Raw genomic sequence first — 24053 nt, 5'->3', positions numbered from 1 at the left:
GGGCGTTGGTGGCGCACGCCTTTAATCCAAGCACTCGGGAGGCAGAGGCAGGCGGATCTCTGTGAGTTCGAGACCAGCCTGGTCTACAGAGCGGGTTCCAGGACAGCCTCCAAAGCCACAGAGAAACCCTGTCTCGAAAAACCAAAAAAAAAAAAAAAAAAAAAAAAAAACCAAAAAACAAAAACCAAAAAACCACAGAGGTCCTTTGGACCTTTCAGCCATTGTCCCTCCATGGAGCACCTCAGGTAAACACAGATAAGTGCCACCACCATTCTTATGTTTATGGATCAGCAGCAAATGTAAATCCACACTGTTGTTTCTCTTAGAAAACTTTAACTCACTGTTAGACACCATCTCCCAGTTCTCTGCTATAGTAGCCCTTTAATTTCCTGTTTTTCTTTGGTTATTTTTTGTGATTTTTGTAGATTAGTTATCTCATATAAGTCGAAACACACAGTGTTTGTCTTTATTTTTTGTGTTTACTGAATGTATGTACACCATGTGCTTACAGTGCACAAGAAAGCCAGAGAGGGTGAGAGGGTGCCAGATGGATTGGAATTATAGGCTATTGTGAGTCACTGTTGTAAACCAAGTGGGTTCAAGTGTTTCTACTCACTGGACCATCTCCTCAGGCCAGCATGTGTCTTTTTATGACTGACTTATTTCACAGTATGTTTTCGTGGTTCATACATTTTGTGCCATGTCTGGACTTCCCTCCTTTCAAAGGTTACATAATGGTCTGGTTTAGGTTGCTAGATTGCAATTTACTCAATCACAAATAGGAACTCCACCAAAGACCCTTCCTCACGTTTAGAAAGCTCAGAGAATTTCAAGATTACATCTGTATTGCTGGGACCTCATCATTACATTTGTTTAGTTCCTTCATATGAAGTGATAAAACTTAATGTCACCCTTTCTGAACATTTGTTTTCATGGATTTCAATTTACTAAAAGTCTCAAAAGCTAAAGTTTTGGCACTGTATTCATTACTTAGAGTAGCAAATTTCAAACTTTTTCAAGCAAGGTGCAGCCAGAACTTAGAGAACTTGTTATAATTGCTTACAAAAAAATTAAATATCATTGTGCAATACTTAAGACAACTTACAGAGTTCTTCAAAGGCCCAGACTCACTTGATGGTAAATGACAAAGTACACGGACTATAGTGAAAACTACAAAGCTCATTCTTCCTGGCATTGGCTCTGGTACAAATCACAGGCAGTTTGGGACGAGAGGAATGGCTCTGTAGTTAAATGCGCTGACTACTCTACCTGAGGACCCAGGTTCGGTTCCCAGCACCCACATGGCACCTCGCAGCCCTCTCTAACTTCACTTCCAGGGGATCCATTGCCCTCTTCTGTCCTCTGGGAGCACCACATACACATGGTACACAGACATACATGCAGGCAAAACATTCATATACATAAAATAAAAAATCAAATAAAAATGCAGTATGGCTGCTTATGCCAAGTATATATAATATTTGCTAAATTTGACAGCTACTTCTGTTGATAAAAAATTTAGCTTATTTGGACACAATTATGAATCATGTTTGTATCATTGACAATGCCTGGAATATTTCTGCTCTGTGCTTTTGAGAGATCCCAACTCAACGTTTTTAGACGCCTAGTGACTAGCCCATCACAGAGTGACTTGCCCTTCTGCCCTCTCTTGAGAAACCGGAGACTGTTGGGGAAGTCCTGTTATTTGCCTGTGCATTTGTCAATAAAGTACTGTCTGGCCAATAGAAAACCTAGATAGGAGGGACTAGGAGTAGAGGAGGATTCTGGGAAGGGGAAACACAAGAGAGTCAACATGTAACGCCATTGGGGGTAGGAAGCCTGGAACTATTCTCCGGTAAGAGACATACTTAGATTAACAATTATGGGGTAATTACTTAAAGCAGAGCTAGCCAGTAAGAGACAAACAAGGCCAACAGCTTCATAATGAATATAGCCTCCTGTGTGTTTATTTGGGACTCATGCGGATCTAGAACCAGGCTGGCGCGGCAGAGCCCAGGCGACTGGCGGGCGGAACGGTTTCTCACAAGAAAAAGCTTCTCTTAACAGGAGACCTCAAGATAAACTTAAAAGATAACCCTCCCTGATCCAGGAACTAGCTCACCACATTCCTGCTCAATGTTAAACTGTATAATGCCCAAAGAATGCTTGCTTGAGATAACCTTCCTGTTAAGACATAAGCTATCATTTAACTTTTCATCCTTTATGATGTTTGCCTAACTCCCTGATTTGTTTTTTTCCCTTTTAAAAACCCCCGACTGCAGCTACTAGGGGTCAATCTCCTCTGCCCCTGCGAGGGTCATGAGCTCAGCCCCAGTGCACTGGTTCCCCGAATAAACCTTGTGTGCTTGCAGCAAGAACGGTCTCTCTTGAATTATTGGGGCATCGGCTTATCCTGAGACTTGAGTGAGGGTCTCCCCACTCTGTGGGTCTTTCACTTTTAATTTATTAGAAAGAATGTTGTATTTACCACAGAGCTGTAACAAAGCAAACTTGAATTTTCTAACTGATTTTACAATAATATTGACAACAAAAATCGCATCTGGTATTTCACTTTTGACATAGCTGTAAACATTTTACCCAGGTTCTGTAAATGGGGTGCAAAATATTGAATTACCTTTGGAATTACATCAGTTCCCTATTTGAGACATTTTATAGCATTGGTACAAACTGTTGGTATCTAACTATTTGACCTTCCCTGATGGAGCCAACACGTTAATAGATAATGGTCCATGTCAATGTGCACAGAAGAAAGTTGTACCAGAAGTTGAATAAAAGAAGAAAATAGAGGCATGTGGACTGAATGAGAAGGCAGGCTTCACCAGGGACCATGCAAATGCGCCTTCTGCCAGTGTGGTATGTTAAGTTATCGTTGGGAGTGATAGTCTTAAAATACAGCACATTTTAAAACACGTTCATATGTCTCTTCAGGAGATCTGAATCTTTTGCATATACATTGCATACATACATACATACACACAAACACACATGCATAGTCATCTGTCAGACCATTAAAACTGTGGACCCCAGAAAACTAAAAATGTTCTCAGGACTCCTATTAAAAGAATGGATAGGCTGCAGTCTGGTGTCAGCCGAAGGAAGAACAGTGAGATTTCATCCAGGTTTGACATATTGTTAGGCTGCTCCTATGACCGATCAGAGCCAAGACAATGGTGAATTAGTGAGGGGCAGGACCACAACTTGACCTGAATTGCTTAGTTATGTGTGTCAGTACCCCATGTGGACTTGGGGAGTGTTTAGGTCCTCTGTTTGTCATTCTTCCCTGTGTGGCAATGAAGAACAGATCTCCTGCTCTGTGGTAGAATATTATTTTAAGGTGTGTAACTTTTGTTTATGCTGCATTTGTTTAACTCTGTGAATCTGTGATTCCTTGCCTGTCTAAAAGTAAGACATACAGAAGAAAGAAAGATAAAAACCAAGAGGGAAAAGGTAGACAGGTTAAATTAGGAAAAGCTGGCTAGCAACAAGCCAAGCTAAGGCCAGGCATTAACTTGCCTGCCACGTTCCCCCTTTCAGAGAACTGAGCATATTAACATGCCTTGCCTCTAGTTAGCCTGCCTTTGAGTTTCTGGGAGAGAAGGAAGTTGTTTTCCTTGAAATAGATGCTTCTATCAGTGGTCTCTGCTCTCATTTGGGTATCCTTCACTTGTTTCCAATTTCACAACTGGTGAAATTGCCAGTAATGGTTTGTAAAAGTCTACACACATTTTGCATGAATTATGTATTCTTCATTAATTTTTATGAGAAACCTATTTAACACATAACTGTCCATTATACATGTACTTTTTGCTTTGTTTTTTGATAAAATCTCACTGTTTAGCTGCGGCTGGCTTGGAACTCGCTGTGTAGATCAGGTTGGTCTCAAACTCAGATGGACATGACCACTAATCTAGACCTCATCCCTTGTCTGATCTTGAGCTCATAGGTCTGAGTGTGAGCACCACACAGAAGATGCTACAATTCCTGTCTTGATCTCGCACCAGGAAGCACATGGGTCCAGGACAACAGTTGAAGGACAAGTACAAGACCCCTTTCTGCATGTGGGCATAGGCAATGCACAGACCATATAAACAATACAGTCAGTAGCAACAGTTCCCAAGGGAAAAAAATCCCTGTCACTATTGTAGAAGCCACCAAGGTATTCCCACATATTCGGGTACCCCTATTGCATCCATGTGAACTACAAAAATGTCTCCACTCTGTGTGACTTATAAAGACTGTGTTTTTTCCCCAATGGTAATACAGTATTCACTGTGCTCAACCTCACTAACCAAAGTAGGAGTACCAATATATTACCTACAATGCACAACTATAGTGCACAATTACAAATGGATATCTCAAGGCAGATCTTCAGGAGAAATCCACTTTTAAATTTTATTATTACTATTATTATTATTTTGGTGTTTCTCTGTGTAACAGTTCTGGCTGTCCTAGAACTCACTTTGTAGACCAGGCTGGCCTTGAGCTCACAGAGATCTGCCTGCCTCTGTCTACCAAGTACTGGGACTAAAGGCATGCACCACCACGGCCAAGCTTATTTTATTTTACTTTAATACAAGGTGTCATGTAGCACCAGCTAGACTAAACACTCATTATGTATCCAGGGATGACCTTGAACATTTGATCTTCTTGTCCCTGCCCTTTGAGTGGGCTACCATACCTGGCTAGGGAAATATACTTTCTAAGAAGAGCACTCCAGAGAAGTGGCTGAGGCATCAGATGCACAGAAATATAGGAGGACAAGAAATAGGACAATATTATGTAATATTCCCAAGACATCATAGATCTCTGGTAACGGGTTCCAAAAAAATGTAAGTGTATCACAAGTGTGCTGTAGTCAGCTGTTTTTACTCTAGCTCTTTTGCTTGTGTGGGTGGGGGTGTGTGCTTCACAGCTCTTAAATAAATACATGGAGACTTATTCTTACTTATGAATGCCCAGCCTTAGCCTGTTTTTCTTAACTTAAATTATCCCATCTATCTTTTGCTATCTGGGCTTTTATCTTTCTCTATTTCTGTATACCTTTCTGTACTTCTTACTTCATGGCTTGCTGTGGAGCTGGGTGGTTGGTCCCTGGAGCTCTCCTCTCCTCCTTTTCTCACTCCTTGATCCTTTTCCCCCCAGATTTCTGATCTCACTTATTTTCTCTGCCGGCCGGCCCAGCCTATCCTTTCCTGCCAAGGTATTGACTGTTCAGCTCTTTATTAGACAATCAGGTGTTTTAAATAGTCAGAGTAACAAAGCTTCACAGTGTTTAACAAATGCAACATAAAAGAATGCAACACATCTTTGTACCATTAAACAAATATTCCACAGCATGAACAAATATAACGTACCTTAAAATAATATTCCACTGATGGGGAGTGTTCTTTTGTATATATGTTTCTCTTATTGGTTAATGAATAAAACACTGATTGGCTGATTGACCAGACAAGAAGTGACATAGCTGGGCAGAATCAGGATATGAGCAGGGACAAACAGGAAATCACTCTCTTCTCTGCAGTCATCATGTAGCAGGCAAAGGAGTTGCAGGTCCGGCATTCCCCAGTAAGCCAAGACCACATGCAAATACTTGATAGAAATGGGTTAATAATTAAGACAGAGCTAGCCAAATAAGAAGCCCGTCACCGGCCAACAGTTCTGTGTGTTTCTTTGGGGGTAGAGAAGGGCAGAGGGGACCTGCCAGGACAGAAACATTCACATTAGATTCCACAACAGTGTGATAGTTAGTTTTATGTCAACTTGACACAAGCTAGATTCATTGAAGAGGAGGGAGCCTCACTTGAGAAACTGTTGCCATAAGACTGGGCTGTAGGTAGACCTGTAGGGTATTTTCTTAATTAGTGATGGCTGTGGGAGAGTCCAGCCCATTGTGGGTGGGTCCACACCTGTTCTATAAAAAAGTAGGCTCACCAAGCCATAGGGACCAAGCCAGTGAAAGATACCCAGAGTGGGGAAACCCTCACTCAAGTCTCAGGATAAGCCAACACCCCAATAGTTCAAGAGAGACCGTTCTTGCTGCAAGCACACGAGGTTTATTCGGGGGAACCAGTGCACTGGGGCCGAGCTCATGACCTTCGCAGGGGCAGAGGAGATCGACCCCTAGTAGCTGCAGTCAAGGGTTTTTAAAAGGGAAAAACCGAATCAGGGAGTTAGGTAAACATCATAAAGGATGAGAAGTTAAATGATAGCTTATGTCTTTTTTTAAATTTTTTAAATTTATTTTTAAGTTTAAATTTAGATTAGAAACAAGGTTGCTTCACAAGTCAGTGCCAGGTCCCTCTCCCTTTCCCTCCCCTCCTCCCGTGCTCTCCTCCCAATCCCCCCCATTATCCCCTCATTTCCCCAGGGAGGGTGAGGCCCTCCATGGGGGTGTCCATAGTCTGTCATTTCATCCAGGGCTGTCTTAACAGGAAGGTTATCTCAAGCAAGCATTCTTTGGGCATTATACAGTTAAACATTGAGCAGGAATGTGGTGAGCTAGTTCCTGGATCAGGGAGGGGTTATCTTTTAAGTTTATCTTGAGGTCTCTGGTTTCTCAGGAGAGGGCAGAAGGGCAAGTCACTCTGTGATGGGCTAGTCACTAGGGGTCTAAAAATGTTGAGATGGGATCTCACACTAGTAAGCAGTATTCTTCCACGGCCTCTGCATCAGCTCCTGCCTCCAGGTTCCTGTCCTGTTTGGGTTCCTGCCCTGATTTTCCTCGATGATTAACAGTGATGTGTAAGTGTAAACCAAATGAATCCTTCCTCCACAGTTTGCTTTTGGTCATAGTGTTTCATGACAGCAATAGAAATCCTAACTTATAAACATAATTAAAAGTCTATCTATGTGTGATGAACACATTTAAAAGATCACATCAGAACCAAGTTGGTTTCATTCCAGTGATAAAAGATTGGTTCAACATATGTAAACCAATAAATGTAATATATCATTGTATATATATGTATACATATATATATATATACACACAAGCATATATATCACATGATCATTTCTAGTGATGCAGAAAAGACAGCATAGGCCACCACTGAAAGCTCAAAGAGACAAAGAGCAAGTTTCCTGCTACTTCCAGAAGGAATCAGCCTTGTCATCACAATGGTTTGGGCCATGTTAGACTCATTCCAAACTTCCAGATTTCAGAATTACTGCAGAGTAAGTGTCCGTTGTTTTAAGCTACTGAATTAGTGATTGTTCAGTCCCCCCAACTTCAAAAGGCAGCCTAAATATCCAAAAATGTGCTCAACCTGGAGTATAGGAGGTTTTCTGGAGATAAAAAACCAGCATTCCTCAGGAACTTGTGAAACTGGTTCCCATCTGCCAAAAGGAGTCATTTCCTCTACCTCTGTAGCTCCTATAGCATATCAAAGCACATGGTGGCCTCCAGGTTCCCTCAGTGTCACAAGTATCTGTTATACATTTCAAAGTCTTCCTAGGTCTTCCCATTCCCTCCTCCACCCTAAACTCCCTCAGGCTCACAGGCTTCCTTCCCCCCCCCCCAGCTACTCATCCTCATGAACAGCTATGCCCACTATTGTATTCTTTCTCTTACTCCTTTATTCTTTTAATTACTTGCACTCTCTTTTCTCTCTCCCTCCCTCCCCCATCTCTCTCTTACTTCTACTTACTCTGTCTTCATCTTACTCTGTCTTGCTATGTTGCATTCTCTATCTCTTGCTATCTCCACTATTCTCTCCTGCTCTTCCAATTTCCTTGCCCTAGTCAATGAAAACCTTAACCATGTCATGGAATGGTCTTGCTGTCAGTGTCCTTATTTACCTCATTAGAGTCCTGGGTTTTGACTCCAGTACAAAAACAGAAATGTAAATTATAAAAAGTAGAGCTCTCTCTGTCTGTCTCTCTCTGTGCCTCTCTCTCTCTCTCTCTCTCTCTCTGTGTGTGTGTGTGTTTCTGTCTCTGTCTCTGTCTCTGTCTTTCTCTCTCTGAGTGAGTTCTTACTATGTAGCCCTGGCTGGCCTAGAACTCACTATGGAGACCAGGCTGGCTTTCAACTCATAGAGATCCACCTACCTCTGCTTCCAAAGTGCTAGAATTAAAGGTGTGTGCCATCATGACCAGCAAGATTATTTCTAAAATCATTAACTTTACATACATGTGTGTATGTGTGTGTGTGAATGTGCATGTGATCCTGTGTGTATGTATATACATCATGCATGCAGGAGCCCACAGTGGTCAGAAGAGGACTTTTGATCATCTGGTACTGAAATTGAGGGTGTCTGTGAGCCACCATGTGGGTGCTGGAGTCTGTAGTGACAAGTCCTCCATTTTAGCAGCCATGACAGGTTAACATGTGCTTGCATGACCTTGCTTTTCCTGTCCTGGTCACTAGGAGGTCAGATGCCCTTCTTGTGGCAAGGAACCAATCAGAAGTTAGCTGACAGGGCTGTGACATGCAGAGCATAGCAACCACCCTGGGAGAGACTATGGGCCATAACAACCAGTTGACCAATCAACATGGGGCAGGTCATCCAAACCTAGAATCGTACCAATCCTGAGACTGTTTCATACCCCTAGATACTCCCCTTACACTGCCCTCTCAGATTCTTGGGGTCTTTTCCAGCCATCTGCCATGGTGGATAGATGAAGGGCCTGAGCTAAAAGGGTTAGCTTGTTAAACAACTACAATAAAAGACTCTTTGCTTTTGCATTGAAAAGGGCCTCCTGGTGATTTTGGGCTTCAGAATTTGGGCACAACAAGCCTAGGTCCTCTGCAAGAACAGTAAGCACTCTCAACTGCTAAGCCATCTCCCAAGCCCCTTAAAATCACTATTTTTTTATTTTTTATTTTTTATGAGTTCACCGTTTTACAAATTCCTCCTACTGGCTAGAAAAGTTAATAGGGAATTCTCATAGCTACCAGCATCTACTGCGGCTCTGGGACCATTAAAGTCAGAAGGCATTTTGGAAATAGTTCACAGTTCCTAGTCTGCCTCCTATTGCATTTTGTTGTATGCCCACTGTGGGTGATAATTCCACAGATTTGGCAAGATTTGTCTTGGGCGCTAACAATTAAATCCTGAAGCAGAGGACTTAAGCACAATGGTAAGGTGCTTGCTGAACATGTAAATTTGCCCCCTGGCCTCTCAAAACAAAACAACCTAAGGGCTTTCGAGGTGGTGTTGTCTCAGTCCATTTTGTGTTGTTATGACAGTAGCCTAAGTCTGGATAATGTTTGCTTTTGTGGCCCTGGGAATGGAGCCCCGGGGTCTCCCTTCTGCCAGACAAGTATTCTCATCAGTTACACCACTAAGCCAGAGACTAGATTTATTCATTTGTTTATTTTTAATGCTTTTGAGGCAGGTCTCATGTGGCTGGTCTTGAACTTGCTATGTAGCCAAGAAGGACTTTGAGTGTCTGATCCTCTGGCTTCCACCTCCTGAGTGCTAGGATTACAGGCCTGTGTCACCATGACAGGTTTATGGGAGTACAGGGGATTGAACCTAAGGCTACACCCTTGCTAGTCGAGCACTTTATCAACTGAGCTACATCTCCAGCCAAATATAAGAGAAATGTATTACTCACAGTTCTGGGGTCAGGTGCCCGCACATACCTGCATCTGGTGAGTTTCTCCATGCTGGCTTGCCTGAGGAATACAGGAGTAACAGAGGGCCAGCTTGTTTTAACAGCAACCTTTTCAGTGCTAATTAACCAGCTCCATGACTCTCCCCTACTGACAATCACCTTTTAAAGGCCCTCATCTCTTTATATTATGATGGCGATTACCAGTGCTAGCCTTAGACACTTTAATGAATTCAGCTTGAACACCCTCCCTCTTATTCTCCTCCAGTGAATAAGATACATCCCCCCTTTAAAAAAAGTTTTGAACGTTATTAAACACCTTTATCTACGTTAGGTAAAATTGTGAAGAATTTAGAAGATGGCTTTGAACTCCTCAGGATGGACATTATGAACCTGTACATTACTGATGGCAAAACGGTTTAATTAAGCCATAACAGATGCTAAATAGACATGTTTAACTCATGCCACCTAAAAGGTAAATGGGCAAAATCTAAAGCCTGGAGCAGACTGTGCCAGGGCCAAGGGGAGTGGAGAAATCATCTTGGTTAAGTGCTGCCATCCATCTGGAATAGCAGGCAGGTTAACACAGAGACTGCCTCGGTTCCCCGTGCTCTCTCTAGCAGGGAGATTACTCAGAATACCTCAGACAACTGATCTGCAGAGGTCTTGTATAATGATAGGCAGATTTTGATAGAGGGAACATAGATATAAAGGTACTTTATTCCTTATGGGGAAAAGATAATAAGAAAAGACTAACTGAAAGATTTTTGGGGGGGACAGGTTCTCACTATTTAACCCTTAGCATCCTGGAACTCACTGTATAGCCTGGGATGCCCTCCAACACACAGTGATCATCCTGCCTCTGCCTCCTGAGTGTTGTTGGGGTTAAAGGTGTGTGTTGGCTAAAGTGTAAGTTTTAAAGAAACGAAACTTCAAAAAGAATCCCAAACACTGTCACAGCATGAACAGAATTCTCAGGGATACAGTGGAGAATTAAGCATTTGAGAGAATTGAGGGGAAAATGGGCTTTGATTTTCCTTGAGAGAAAACCTCTCTCACGTATTTCCCTCTGAATTTCTGTAGGTAAGGACTGAGTTTGAAGAGTGGTCTAACATGCTGAGCAGTGAGTTTGGGAAGTTTATGCTCGATACGTTTTAAAATGATGCACAATTTTAGGAAATGGGAAAGAGGCTGCTGCATCTCACAGAGCTATGTTCTGTGGGTAACTTGTTATGAACTGGAGAGCTGTGAAAATGATTTCTTTTTGTTTTCATTCTGCCTTCCCTGTTAAACCCATTTGTGATGGCTAGTCTTGGTTGTCATTAACTAATACACACACACACACACACCACACACACACTATGTATATAACATTTTATACATATTGTATGTACAATTACATATCACATGTATATATTTTTATGTATTCATTCTGTCAGTTCTGATCCTATAGAGAACCCTAATACACCAGTGTTCCAAAGAAGAGAATAATTCTGTTAGCTGAGCCTGCATGGAAAGCAGGCAAACAGCAGTCTGTATCTGGAGACTGCCTGGCCAAGCAGTCGGAGTTTGGCCAATCCGCTTCCTTGAATGCTCAACCCAGGTCACCTGGAGGTTTTCCTTCTGCGCAAACAGACTGTTGACACAAATTCAATTGTGTTTATCTTGCTGTGTCATTTAATTTTGTAGCCAGTAAGAGAAACCTACTCTAAGAAACCACTGCCTGCAAATCAGCTGTTCGGTGAAACAGGAACTACATTAGTGTGCTCATGGATATGTCAGCTCTATGGCACGATTCTGTATTTGGACAAGATGACTTATGGCAGCCATGACCACTGCCCTAGTTAGCTTTAACTGTCAGCTTGACACAGCCTAAGCTCATCTGAAAGCCTCAGGTAAGGGTTCTCCTAGATCAAGTGGGTCTGTGGGGAGTTGTCTTGATTATTAATTAATGTAGGCGGGTCCAGCCCACTATGACTGTGCATGCCACATTTGGAGACGTGAAACTGGAGGATTATAAGTTCCAGGCTAACCTGGGCTACAGGAGACTTGTCTATAAGGACAAGCAAACAAAAGAGGGGGCAATGAGGAGACAAAAGAGAAAGCTGATTTGTAGGCACCCATGATTCAAAGTCAGTTGGTGCTTTCTTTGACACTGTAGGAAAGAGTATCTTCTTTCACCTTAAAAAATAAAACTAAAAAAAAAGAGATTACTTAAAAGCCTTGGTGGTCAAGGCTTCTGAGTACCCACTCTTTCTCTGTATTGCTTTGGAGCTGTCCTGGAATTTATTCTGTAGAACAGGCTGGTCTCGAACTCACAGAGATCCTCCTGCCTCTGTCTCTTGAGTGCTGGGATTAAAGCTGTGTACCACCAATGCCTGGCCTGAGTACCTACTCTTAAAATATGTGTACAGACTAGGAACAGGACATACTGTCTCTGGTTTCTGGGACCTGATTCCGTCATGAAAACCCCCATGAAAACCCACCTTTCAAATGAACAGCTACTGGGCATATGAAAATGCATCCCCAGGCTCGTTCAAGAGTCCAGGAATAGGCAGAGATTTTGAATTTCCCACAATCTTTGTAGACTTCATCTTTACTTCTGGAATCTAAATAAAATGGAGAACTGAAGCCAGACCACTAAGTCTTTTGGTGTGTAGCTCAGAATTCAGGAGAAGGGCTTTTGCTAGCATTTGACTTGAATGTGCAGCTCCTGCATGCGAAGATCTGAAAATTCAGTTGGAGTACACACTGAATCTTCTCCAGTGTACCCAAAGTCTCTTCTGGAGGTGAATATGCAACTTGGTGATTTTGGCAAAGTGATGTTGTGGAAAAGTCATCGGAATAGCACACAAATTTCTTTATACAATTTATTTAAAATTCTTTAATTTTCCTGGGCTGTTCCAAATGTAACATACTTGTATACGACCTTGAAGAGGCATAGTTGTTATTTTGAGTGGGTACAGACAGACAATAGTTTTTTTTCCCCTGTGAATTATGGTTGTTAGGAAATCTTTATTTTGTTGGAAGTTGATTGGTATTCTCTTTGTAATGTATGGTATCTTTTCTCTCTGAAGGTAACCAAATCTCCTCTAACAATACAGGGCCACTATCTTTATGGCTTTAGAGATAAGCACAGCAGTTTTAGGTTGGAGTTTCTTCTAACAGGAACCCCCTTCAGGGAGGAAGTCCACCTGTGTAAAGATGGCACTGTTAACTTTGCTCTGAGATTGTCCACTGGGATATCAGGGTCCAGTTTTGTGGAATTCCCTTCAGCTTTCCTCCAAGCCAAGATCCTGTCAGTCCACAGAGAAGTCCCATAGAGATGAAGTCCAGGCCTGGGGAAGCAAGGATGGGTTCCAGCATGGAGAGTCAGCTTCTGGTTATCCGGCTGGTGAGGCTGCCTCCATGGATGCACTCCAAGGCTAACAGCCCTTGTCTTCTAGATTTCGGTGTTCTGCCATCCTCTCTGGCAGCACTGATATCAGGCAGACATCAAAGTGACTGAGTAACAAAGCAGAGTTCTTATTTATGTGTGAATGTGTGCGTTTTGCTGGCCTGCAAGCATGCACTCATTTGCTCAGCTGGGAACAGAACTCAGGGACTTGCATGTGCCAGACAAGTATTGTACCACAGATTGACATCCCATCATGGTTTTGGTTCTTGAATAAGACTTTCCCACTGTCGGTTACTACTAGATCTACAAAGGAAGCTGATGCTGGGGCAAGGATAAAGCATTGGGGGAAGGGGGGAGAGGGAGGGTGTCCCATCCCTCTTGTACCTCAAACTTTCTCGGGATGGGCATGCCTTTTTAAAAGCCCAAGTCCTAGTTTTCAGAGAACTGGGGACTCTGAATCAAACATCCAAGATGATTTGTGGTCCAGCTGGGATCTCTCCACACCCCTCAAGAGCATCTCTATACCACTTAGGAGAATGGACTTCTCCCTGACACATTCCATTTTCCTTTGGCTATTCTTTCCTTTCTCCTTTAGATGTGAATGTTAATCATGTTGTATTCCTGGGAATGGGGCACACACTATTATTCCCAACACTCAGGAGCCAGAGGCAGGCAGGTCTCTGTGAGTTCTAAGCAAGGCAGGGCTATGTAGTGAGACTATGTTAATATATATAAAAAATCCTGCTGTATCAGATGACCTCTGGAAACTTTTCTACTTTCCAGTAACAGGAATAGGAAGTGATGACAACAGGGATGAGCTTTGGGCCTGCCCAGCAGGAGATTAGTAGGTATGGGAAACTTCCTTTCCAAAAGATTTAGCTCTTTGTTTCTAAATGATGAGTGAGGGCATTAGAAGACACCACATACTTCTGGAACAATGGAACTATGGGGACAGGGAAGGTAGATTGCAGTAATGCATGGGATATTTCAGAATCCCAAAAGAGCAGACTTTGAAAGTTTCTACCATCGACAGATAGTGTTTGAAAAGATGGAACTGTTTAACCTGTCTGGAACATTACAGGGCATATACATGTATCAAAAACATCACTAGACCCTTCATTCACATGTACAGTTTCATGTTTTGTGTATAAGTTTAAAATTAAGTTTCCTTTTTAAGACGTCACATGAAAGTGAATAATAAACAGCTCTGCAGAAGCTTCTCTGTATCCATCAACTTCATCATTACCATCAAACCATCACCTTAAAGCAGTCATTCTGGAGTCCCACAGTTTCATCGGCTCCTTTCATGTCTTCCTCTATACGACCCTTTATCCCCCACCAGTCTGATGCTAACTCTGGGCTCAAAGCCTGAAAACTACCCCTCTATGTCACAAGGCCATTTTGATATGAAAAATAGCTTTCTAAGCAAATCTACAAATTTCTACTGGGCTACCAGAACCAGAATTGAGTGGGTCATCTTCTCTTGTATTGTGTTGACGCTTGATTTAATGGCAATGGTATGGGAGGAGTTGGCAGATATGTATACAGTCCCCTGCCCCCAATCTTGTATGCTATAAACACAAGAAAGTATCCAAACTTTAATTTAGAAGCAACAACAAAAACAGATCGACAATTGCCTCTGGGTAGAGAGGAAAAGATTATAGACTCCAAACACCTTTGAGGTGATGGATATGTTCACTACTGTGACTGTGGTGATGTCATGATGTCTGCAGTCAACACATATCAAGTGGTACAGTTCAAATATGTGATATTTATTACATAACAGTTATAGCCAGCTTTTAAAAAAAGCATAGCAAACACTTGATTTCCTGAAGACCTGGAGATGAAAAGTTAAGGGAAAACAGGCACATAAAAGGAACAGTGATTTTTGCACTGTTTCCTCTTTAACAGTATTCGGTTCAGTTACTTTATCTAACACAACAGAAGAAACAGGTGGATCCCAAGCAGGATTCCACATCATTTTACCAAAGATTTAATATTCTTTTCTGTATAACTAACTCATGTTTTAGAAGGAAGGTATAGATAGAAACAAGATTTATGAAAACCAGGAACACTTTGTTATTCTTTTTCCTACCGGTCTGGAAAACAACTAATAATATACATTTATAAGGAAATGTTTACCTCATGAAGAACAGTCTTCAAGAGTAAGTGAGTGAAGTAGTTTCGAATACTCAGTGGCTGGAATTACCCATAAATATGGCCCACTTCTCAAACGATGACGTGGTGGGTGCCACACGTATCCTCTCTTTCGCTACGTCAGGACCAGAGGTTAGAGAGAGAAGTTTGTCACTTTGAAGAGCCAATGGAAGAGTACGACACCACGTTTCTCTCACACCTGCTGCCTGTACCACAGAGCCCTATCTGCTCACGCGTGGGGCGTGCTAGCTCACCACAGCGATTTTAAAAGCCTTTCATCTTTCAGATCCAGCGGAAGCCAAGTCCTTTTTAGGCATTTTGCCATTCTCTCTTTTAAAAGCGGATGCTGACAAAAGGCTTTACACCTCAGTAAGTTCTAAAGATGATGTTAATGAAGCTAGTTTTTTTCTTGAGAAAGTGCCATGCAATGTACAAATTTCAAAATACACATTTTACAAAATAAACTCAAGGAGGATGGAATCCCGGTGTTGTGATATATAGTCTTTACCAAAATCCATGGGGCCTTCGGGGGGAGGAACACGACAAAAACAAACCAACATTTTGCTCAGCTCCATGGACACATTTCCCCCTCATATTTTCCCCCAAAGAACATTTCTTGAGCACAGAATAGATTCATAATGGTTTAATTAGATACATTTCATATATCCCGAACATAACTGCTCTCATAGAAATAAACTAATATTTTGCACACAAACTTTATTTACTGTGCCACATTCATTACATACTGAGCCAAGTGCAAACATCAGTTACACGCCCTGATGTGTGGAGCTCTGCTACCACAAATGCTTCCTTATCTAGGATGACAGGGAACAGTGTTAGACAGGATGGATAATCAAACCCACAAAAGAGTAACAAAAAATGTTCTTTAGTATTAAGCAAAGCAGGTTAGTTGGGCTTTCTTCCATAGAACTTCCCTCTCTCTCTAAGCTCCTTGGGATAGGATCTAAGGGCTGGTAAGTGGTCATGCAGAAAAACATAAGGCCAGAGCACAAAAGGTTTGGGAAACTGACAATTCGGCATCCTGCACCCCAAACCCCTTGGTTTCCCACAGCCAGAAAATGACATTTGGCCCCTGCTCTTCATATAACAGACAAGTACCACTAAAGGTATCTTAAATGACATTTATTTTTTTTTACAACTACCTGGAGATTTTGTGAAAAATAATGACAATCAAAAATAACAAAATATCAGCAAGACTAAAGAGTAAATTTGCACCTTGGTTAGCAGCACTGAGCATCAAAATGATTGGTTTTCGGTGAGCCTCTGCAAATGCCTGTAGGTACCACTGATCAGTCCAGTCTGGTCAAGCCCTCAGGTTCCTGTCACTAATTACTGCTTTCCCTAATGACCATCTCACTGGAGAGGAGGGGGCTTGGAAGTCAAGCGTGGGAGAAGAACACAGACATACCAAGCCTTCCTAGATCCTTGTAAGGAAAAGCAAAACCATACCCCCCCCCACACAACCCTCCCTCACAAATATAAAGGCATATGTAAAGTTCCAAGTAATACATCATGTTTTATCATGGGAATAAGCTAACATTCTACCCTTTTGCTATTAAGCTTCAAGAGCTGGACTATTAGGTGAATGCAATTCCAACGGGGTTTTAACTTTGTACCCACTGTGGGAAGACAAGAAGGGATGGGACCTTTACAACAACACAAGGGAGTGTTCCGTAGGGAGGTGAGCTAATCGGATGTTACAGCAGAGTCAGAAGCCTAACCGATTACTTGATGGTCACAATTAGGGAATCTGAATCTCAGAACAGATCCAAAATGGAGGGTACCACAACATGTGACTAGTTAACATGACACTTCTCTCATTTTTATCTTGAAATCCAAATTAAAGTTTCAGGGTAGACCTGACCATCATTTACTGTTCATATTTGCCATCTAAACTCATTATTTATCTAGTGAAGAAGGTCTTACTGTCATTTCTCCTTTCTTCTCAGATAACCCAAACCCTGGGCACATTAGTTTCTTCCCTGATGGGTCTTCTGCCATTGGTTAAAATGACAGTTCCTGTCATCTTTTGGTCATCTCACCTTCCCAGTCCCTCCTTGTTGTACCTTTCTCCTGAAGGATTGATTCCTTTTGTACTTAGGCCACTGTGAGACGATTTGGGAAAACAGCACTAAGTACAGGGGAGACCCATTTTAAATCGTACTGTAAGCTTTACCAAGGGAAGAGAACCAATTTCTGTGAGGAAGTCAATAGGACTCTAATTAAGTTCTAATTCATATTGAAGTTAGACATAACTGAAGGTGCACAGATAAAAGAACATTAGCTTAAATGAAGAAAAAAGCAGTCCCTGACAAGTGGAAGTGTTTACAATTGCAAGGCAAACCACCTAAGATTTCAAACAGGAGTCGGCGCAAGGAGAGGGCTGTGTAAGCCAAAGCTTAGCTCTGGCTGTGGCTTAGGGAACTTACTGGGGAGCGAAAGTCCATTCTAATGAGTGCCAGCTGTGTACATGATGCATGGACTTAGATGAATTTTATGAAAACTAAAATACTGCTCCACAGAGTGGGAATTCTGAGTTTTCCTCCATGTTCCCAGCAGCAGCTTTGGGTTTTATGGTGAATTAGCCATTACTAGAGGAGAAATAACACCAAAATCGATGCCTCTTAACAAAATATAAAATGTCACTAACCTTGTTAGCAGAGTCTAAAATAATACTTAAATTCAGATGGTGAGACTCTAAGAATAAAATTCTGGCAATAAAATATATGTAATTTTCTAATTCACTAGGAAGCCCCTAAGGGGATTTATTTTTTAAACAGACAGGCATTTATACAGACATGTACGTGCAGGAATTTAGGAATGGCAACGCAAGCTTCGTACAAAAAACGTCTGTGTACCTGTGGAGGAAAAAACAAAACCTGAAGAATTTAAAACGCATCTTGCCCACCCCACCTTTGGAATGGATAAAATTTTTAGCCTAAGTTTTTTTTATTTCTGCCCTTAGCAAGGTAGATGATTAATATGTAACCATGTATCATATGGGATGGCTGGACTTTGAAAAAAGAAGATAATTTGCATAGGATCCATTTACATAATGCAAATAAGCTTTTGTTCTCTGTGGAATCTGAACAGTGCCAAGGAGTGGGCTTGAGTCAGGGATGTGCTGTATGGCTTTGTGTGCCACTGCCAAACAATACTCTATGGTACACGCAGCCCAGAAACTCCAAAAGTTTGTTACTTCCTAATGAAGTTTTGACACTGATGACAGGTGGCCAAGTCAAATACAGTGTTGCCAAGTACCAGGGCACACTGAGAGGTCAAATGGAGGGGGATGGCTTGCTATCTGGACACAGGACAGGAACTTAAGAAGCAACCTGGATGAAAAGATCTTCTTAGCGCACCATCCCTTAGCCCTCTTGGCCTTCAGATCCACCACACTGTAGCGCACCTAGCAAAGGAAAATGTGTTTTTCCTTATTTAAGCCTTTTACATCAGCCGAGTCAATGTTCTGACCAAGAAAGTGAACCCATACCAGGATTCTGAGCATCTGTCCTTCACATACACCTATGAGCACACGTTAAAAAAATGGTTTATTGTACATCTTTGCATTTCTTAAGGCATGAACAATGTTGTAAGGATGGAATGGGTTTCCGGAAGCATTATGTCTATTTTGACGAGGCTGGTACAAGCACACCACATCAAAAAAACACACTTCAAGTCTGAACTAACCGACCTCTAAGGCCCAGGAGCTCCTAAGGTAGGGGCTGAGGCTTTCAGGCAGCAGACCAAACATGTAGTTTGAATGTCACTTCATACTCTCCTGATCCTCCCGAAGCACCGGTTGATTACAGTTTGATCTTCCTGATCAACTCTTCTGCCTTTGGATCATATACTCCCTTCTATTAGCCTGCTTTCCGAGGAGGGCATGGATCTCATTTTATTTATTTTTTATTGTATTTTAATTTTTAAGGAATATGGTTGCAGCAGAACAGAAAGGATCCAAAAGTGGTTAGGAGCCTTGTCTAATGCACTTTTGAAAATCCATTATAAAGATGAATAGAAAAGCAAATGGGAGGTTTTCAGTCGACCCAGAAACCACGCGTAGCTATAAGAAACATAATTGTGCATAGTTATTTATTCATTCAGAGTGTGGTGTGTTGGCTAGCTCTACGTCGCCAGTTTACCAAAGAACAGGGCTGTCTACTTTGCTAAACCCAGGGTCCTTACGAAGCTCCCAGTAGGTGTCATTAGAAACCCAGGCTTCTCTTTGATTTGCATCAATAACTTTTCTGTGAAAATATGAAAAATCAACGTTAGCTACAAATCACAGCAAGGTCAGCTGATAACTCTCTCATATATATGCACATATGATATATATATAGTACAAATAATATAAAATTATATATATATATATATAATTGGTGTGCTATTTACCAACAATTGATAAGCTGGCAATTTCTGGCCAGAAATAAAGCAACTATCATTAAATGATTGAAATAAAAGCAAGAAGGGCGGGAAGTAATTTCCTCTAATTACCTCTGGGTGAGGGGAGAAAGCATCGAGGCCCAAACACAGCTCTATGAGCATCGTAAGAAAGAGCTTCCTCCCAGGAACAGAGCAGCATCAGTAGTTGCAAAAGCCTCCATGAGACCCATGTCTGAAGGGGACACTGAAGGCCTCTAATAGGCACACTGTAGCCCTCTGGTAGGCACACTGTAGCCCTCTAATAGGCACACTGTAGCCCTCTGGTAGGTACACTGTAGCCCTCTGGTAGGCACACTGTAGCCCTCTGGTAGGCACACTGTAGCCCTCTAATAGGCACACTGTAGCCCTCTAATAGGCACACTGTAGCCCTCTAATAGGCACACTGTAGCCCTCTAATAGGCACACTTCGGACCTCTGAATGGCACACTGCAAACCTCCAAATGGCAAATCTGAACTGCCACCACAGGAGGACCATGAGAGGACAGCTCTAAAGGGGAGGAGGCTGCCCAGAGCTTTTCTGTGCATACTCAAGAGGATGACAGATGATGAATCTGGAAACTACAGAGCCACCTCTGTGATGTTTATATAATCCTTTAAATAATCCCGCAGTAACCACCTTTGATGAAAGCACAGAGGGGTCAATATGAGCAGAGACAAGCTGTGTGTGACAGAGATAAAATGAAGTTCGACTGAAGTCATGGTGCCCTTGGGGAAAGAATCCCAACCACTGCCTGCATGAGAAGCTGGAATACTGTTTTGCCACTCCAAAGGGGCCAGATAAAGGGAAAACACCTTCCGGTGAGATCCTCTCTATCTTACTGTCCACAGAAAGAAGGATCCATTGAGAAGAACTGACTGTTATGACAACTCACTTGTACATGCACGAAATCCAATTCAGCATTTTCACTATCCAGTGAAAAGTTACCCAAGTGAGTTTAAGTTTTCTGGACACTCTGCAACCCTCTTTTTCTTCTTAACAAGATTTCCTCATGGCCTGTGGCAACCTTTAGTAAAGCATGAACTTGGTGTAGTGGCTGACTTACTTAAAAAATTTTGGTATATGCTCAAGGTTGTTTTCCTCCATGTATCGTCTTCGAGACCTTTGGAGTTCCTCAACTCTTTGTTTTTCTGCTGCTGCGGCTTCTAAGTTTCCTTCTTCCAAAAATCTAAGCAGAATACAGTTGATATTCCAATGTTAAAATCTTTTAGAAAAGAAATGGCATATAATTACCTGCTGGCTGAACAGTAGTGACATAGTTGATGCCCCTTCACCTCTGTCCCAGGCCATATGTCCTCAGTCTGTTCATGAATTAATATAGTTTCTGTACATGTGGATTGAATTACTACATTCAGGGACCCAAAGATATGATAAGGGGGCAGGTGACTGGTTTGGCTTTGAACACTTCTCTGTGTGGTCTGGGGTTCTGTAAGCTCAGTTGTTGTTTTCTGGAGATTGGCAGTCGAGGGTAAGAACAACATGAAGTCACAAGTTGGGTTCCTTTCTTCATGGTGCATATGCATTTGTTAAAAGCTATGGGATGCTGGATAGCGACTGGCTGTCCTCTATTCAGAGAACAGATGGAGAGGCAAGGAGCTTTCCTCTTTTACCGGGGAGCATTAGAATGATGAAAAAGAAGGCATACTGAAATAGATTGAAGGTGAAAACGGACCCAATGATTTGTGAATGTTTACATCTGTGTTGCCATGTGGCTCTGTGGTAGACAGGAACTTGCTAAACACACTCAAGGACCTGGGTTGGATTGCCACCAACAAAGACACACACACACACACACACACACACACACCCCTTTACATTTCAAAACAAGAGCAAAAGAGAGGGGCATAATACAACATATATTGTACAAAGTTAATTGATGAATTAAATGTCAATCAGTGGGATACACGTTCTGGGAGTACCATAAACTGCAATTTTTGGTAGTATACATGGAATCATTTGTAGAATAGAATGAAGTGGAAGTCCATACCAAAAACATTTTAGGAGGGAAAAATTCCACACCCACGTGGGGAATAGAGAACTGATCTTCAATGGAATGCAGATGACACAGAGAATTTGAGGGGAAATGAAAAGGAATTCTGTAGAAGTGGACATCATGATCATATAAAAATAATGAAAAAAACTTTGGTAGTTTAAGTACAATTTCACACCCTCTGGGACTAAGGTATTTGGGGAAAATCCCATTTTCATTCAGATCACATACAGGTACTCCTGTCACTCCTCAATTTAAATAACACTCCTTGTTACATGGCAGTATGTGTAAAGGGTTCAAAAACATAAGGCGAGGCACAATCGTATAGTGACCACCTGAGTTTTCAGACACACAGCAAATATAAAGAAGCTCTCTGTTAGATGGCCATTGAGTCAGCTTCAGTTATAATCACCCTACAGATGCCATTTTGCCCAGAATAAGAAGCCCAGGCATTTCTGAGTAAATACGGGGATGAAAGAAGGCATGGAGGAGCAAACAAATTATGGGGAAAAGAGACCAAATGACCTCTGCTGCAACCCTGACCTTTGATCTGGTCGGAATCGAGCATCTGTGGGAGGAAGGAGGTCCTTCAGGACAGGATCCAACTCATTGAGCTCCACAGCAAACCTCGTGAAACCATAGTAGAGCTCGTAGTTGGTTGGCAGAGAACCTGGGGAGAGGCCAAGAACAGCGGTGAGAGGGGAAGGCTCACATCCAGGGAAGGAGCCGACTTTCCTCGTTAGGAAGAGCACTTGTCGAGAGCCCAGTTTACAGACAGGCTTGTACTCATGATGCAACACTGTGACTTCCTTGCGAGTAATAAACCGTTTCTATTTTGCTGGTAAGAAAGTTTATGTTCATGGTCAGAACTGAAAGATTAACATATTTAATAAAACCCTGCCTTTAAATAAAACCTTGTGTTACATTAATAATACTCTTCAATGGCTGAACACAGAATTTTCCTTTCACATATTTAATTAGGTAACTAAAGACCAGGCTAGTTAGCTACAAACGTTAACATTTCACCAGAAACACCTGCCCATCATTTATTTCCTCATTAAAAAAGATGTAGTATAAATATTATTAATATTCCTTTAAAATATTTAAAAATTATTCATTCTTTGTATGTGTATGTGAGAGAGAGAACACAATATGCTTAGTGTCTTTCTTTGACTCAGTTTTGTCTGTTTTTCTCAAAGCTTATTTTTATTTATGTATGTGTGTCTCAGTGAAACACGATTTTTGAGTGCAGGTACCCACAGAGTCCAGAAAAGAATGTGGGATCCCTTGAAGTTGGAGGTGCAGACAATGAATACTGGGAATGATGCAGTCTTCTGGGAGAGCAGTAAGTGCTCTTAACTGCCAAGCCACCTCTCCGGTCCCAGTGATTTCCTTTTCTGCCATGTGGATTTGGGAACCAAATTCAGTACTGGCAGCAGGCACCTTTACCATCACAGTCATCTTGTGGGCCCTTTAATTTTTTTTATTCCATCTTAAAAATTTGTGTGTCGCTCACACACATGCATACAGTTTGTGTACAGAGGTGAGAAGATAGAGTATAACTTGTGGGACCTTGTCAGGTTGTCAGGTTTGGGGACAAGTGCCTTTTACCTGCTGCTATCTTGCCAGCCCCGAGAGTCACTCATCTATCCATTGAGTCATTTGCTGGGCTATCCATCCTTCCTCCTACCCGTTCACTCACCAACCCGCCCACCCATCCTACCTTCCTTTCTTTTTATTACTATCTCACTTTGCTGTCCAGGCTCGTATTAACTCCTGGGTTCTGCAATCCTCCTACCTTAGGCTCCCCACTGACATGCACCATCACTCCTGGCAGGGAGGTAAGATGCTTGATACCCAGACCCTCACGTAGAACCTCTTATTTATGCTTATCAGTAAATTCTAAGAGACTCTGCTTTGTTTACGGAAGTATTCCAACCTCCTAGGACAAGGCTGATGCATGGTCACTACTAAGTAAGTAGTTACTAACAATGGATGAATTAACAGTGTCTTTTAGGAAACCAATAGCTAATTGTAAAAGCTGGCGATTACCTGTTAAATTCCAATGAAAATAAATGTCACATGGAGATTTGCTTTTGTTTTTGTCATTTATACTTTGTACTCAGTTATATGCTAGGCTCTGCTGATGTCTTCTGTTAAGTGTCAGCATGTAGCAGTTTTGCTGCTCAAGTGAAAAAGATCACTTACTGTGGGAAGTTACTGAATCTAGGATTATAGATGTTACATTTCCTTTGGTTTATTTAAAAAGTAAACAACACGAGCAAGGGCTTGCTTAGGTTTTTCAATTATTTAAACTCTTTATTTAGCACACCTAGCACGTGCATGCACACATTATGTTTAAAGCAATTCCCATGGCAGATTTTAACAGGTCAGTGTACTGCATGTCAGTGATTTGGTCCATTTCTTAATTATCAAGTATCAAATAGTGGATTTGACATGTAACT

The 24053-nt window shown here is 41.8% G+C and overlaps 1 protein-coding gene across 14 annotated transcripts in view; it reads right to left on the bottom strand.

Moving 5' to 3' along the window:
* Nucleotides 1-15761: 15761 nt before the first annotated feature.
* Osbpl6 (oxysterol binding protein like 6) overlaps nucleotides 15762-24053 on the bottom strand; it is a 182363-nt gene continuing 174071 nt past the window's right edge. For all 14 annotated transcript variants that reach the window (XM_040745635.1, XM_040745634.1, XM_040745640.1 and 11 more), the window contains 3 exons: nucleotides 22132-22258; nucleotides 20644-20766; nucleotides 15762-19404 (listed from right to left, as the gene is read on the bottom strand). In XM_040745635.1, coding sequence (XP_040601569.1) covers nucleotides 19296-19404; nucleotides 20644-20766; nucleotides 22132-22258 — 359 coding nt within the window. In that variant the 3' untranslated portion in view covers nucleotides 15762-19295. The remainder of the gene's footprint in view (nucleotides 19405-20643; nucleotides 20767-22131; nucleotides 22259-24053) is intronic.

Source organism: Mesocricetus auratus, unplaced genomic scaffold (genome assembly GCF_017639785.1).
Source record: "Mesocricetus auratus isolate SY011 unplaced genomic scaffold, BCM_Maur_2.0 Super-Scaffold_100004, whole genome shotgun sequence".
Classification (NCBI taxonomy): domain Eukaryota; kingdom Metazoa; phylum Chordata; class Mammalia; order Rodentia; family Cricetidae; genus Mesocricetus; species Mesocricetus auratus.
The sequence above is the reverse complement of the archived record's forward strand: the minus strand, read 5'-3'. Positions and strand labels throughout refer to the sequence as shown.